The following is a 2076-nucleotide window of genomic DNA, read 5'->3' as shown; positions in this document are numbered from 1 at the left end:
ACATATTTGGATATCCATTCCCAATATGCAATACTTATTTTATTATTCCCATTTGTTCATGAGACTTATCTGTCCTAAAACCTTAATTTATCCAGTCGCCATATGTATATCCTATCATTTTCAGATGATTGACATATCTTTCTATCAATCCTGACAACATTATAATAAGAGTACTCTATATTCAAAATATATATTCAAACATATAGCTGGAAAACTACTTGAAGCTAAAAAATAAGATGAACTCAGTATTATCAGAGATGAAACGGGAGATTGCTCATGCGAGGTCCCGAGGCAATCCCTACCGGTAGGCGGCGCTGGTGTTGGCAAACGAGGGTCAGGTCCATATGGCGGCAGGACAACAAATTGAGTTGGCAGCACTGGAAGAAAAAGCATTTTTACTAGATTGGCACCAACACACCACACGAAATTTCGAGAACACATTAAGACCTCTCTCTTCCCTTTTGGACCTCCTGGCGACTGAATGTCTCTGCGATCCGTCCGACACCCGCGTGGATATACTTGGACTGAACGTGATTACTGTGACCTTTTTAACTCGTCTGTGTTACTAGCGTAAGAATAAAGGATATTTAAAACGTTAACTGAATTTGGAATAAACGCAACCCATCCTGAATTACCGACCGCACAAAACCCCCACAAATTGGTGACCCCGACGTGATCAGGGTGGATTGCGAAAAGCTGGTGAAAATTACGCAAAAGGTACACCCGGGTCATGGCTCACATGGCGAGAACTCCACCGAGTGCAATCAGAACAAGTGACCGGCGAGACAACATGCTACTGGGCACTGAAAATGATACCGTTTCGACGGCAGACGTTCCCCAGGAGACGCACCAAGAAAGTAATCTAGCAGAAGCAATTTTGCAGTTGCAAATGAATGCGAAACCGTTGGCCAACCAAGTACAAGCGGTATGGAAGCAACAGCTACCTAATTTCATGGTGGAGGCTCCAGACATTTGGTTCTACTTAATAGAGGCAGAATTCTCCGCAGCCAGAGTAACCAGTGATGAAACAAAATACCTCGCAGTACTTAGAGCACTGGATGCAGGAACATTAAAGCTGCTCACGGACATCCTCAGGGATCCACCAGAGAAAGAAAGGTACAAACACCTGAATTCAACACTTTTAAATAGACTCATTGAGTCCAGAACCAAGCAGGTCGATAAGCTTCTCAAAAACTTAGCCCTCGGGGACAAAAAGCCATCCATGCTTCTCAGAGAAATGAGAGATTTGGCAAAAGGAGAAGTGGGACACGAAATACTGCACCAACTGTGGCTCGAGAGACTTCCGGCACATGTCCGACCACATCTTCTTATATCTAACCACCTAGACCTGGACGGGGTGGCTGAAATGGCAGATCGACTCCTGGAAGTCTTTACCACGTCATATGTAATGGCGACATCCTCAGCTAATTCAGAACAAACATCGAACCTGAGAATAGAACAAACGTTGAACGACGTGCAAGGGCTAATTCTGAACTGTATGCAAGAAATAAAGGAACTAAAAGCGAAGGTATGTCAACGGGAATCATCGCCAACGCATCATCGTTCTACAAGATCCCGGTCGAAGACACCCTCACGCAGTTCCAACAACCTGTGTTATTACCACGAACGTTTTGGCAAGCAAGCAAAAAGGTGCACGGAAATGTGTATATTAAATGAAACATTCAAGAAGCAACAGGGAAACTAAATACGCTGTCACCACTCAGATCAATGGATGGCAGTAACGACAAGAATAGGAAGGTAGTACAAGAAAATCGCCTTCACCTGTATGACAAAAAAACCAGCCAGAAATATCTAATAGACTCTGGTTCGGTAATATCAATAGTACCTGTTCATATTTTAAGGGGCAAGCCAACCCCACAAGATCTAGTGCTGTACGCAGCCAATTCAACCAGGATCACAACCTATGGAACATATAACCTCAACCTGGATTTGGGGCTAAGAAGACGTCTCCATTGGACATTTGTAATCGCTGACATTCCTACGGCCATAATCGGTGCTGATCTCCTAAGCCACTACAATTTGCTTATAGACCTCGCAAACAAACGACTCATAGAT

The 2076-nt window shown here is 43.8% G+C and overlaps 1 protein-coding gene across 1 annotated transcript; it reads left to right on the top strand.

The window, feature by feature from the left end:
* The first annotated feature begins 730 nt into the window (after nucleotides 1–730).
* LOC136777315 (uncharacterized) lies at nucleotides 731–1705 on the top strand. The gene has a single exon (XM_066733483.1). It carries the CDS (start codon nucleotides 731–733, stop codon nucleotides 1703–1705), a length of 975 nt encoding a protein of 324 aa, XP_066589580.1.
* Nucleotides 1706–2076: the final 371 nt, after the last annotated feature.

This window comes from Prorops nasuta, unplaced genomic scaffold (assembly GCF_024137725.1).
Source record: "Prorops nasuta isolate Cenicafe-Biocafe unplaced genomic scaffold, Cenicafe_Pnas_1.2 PNAS00011, whole genome shotgun sequence".
Taxonomy (NCBI): Eukaryota; Metazoa; Arthropoda; class Insecta; order Hymenoptera; family Bethylidae; genus Prorops; species Prorops nasuta.
This window is presented reverse-complemented; position numbering and strand designations above follow the sequence as displayed.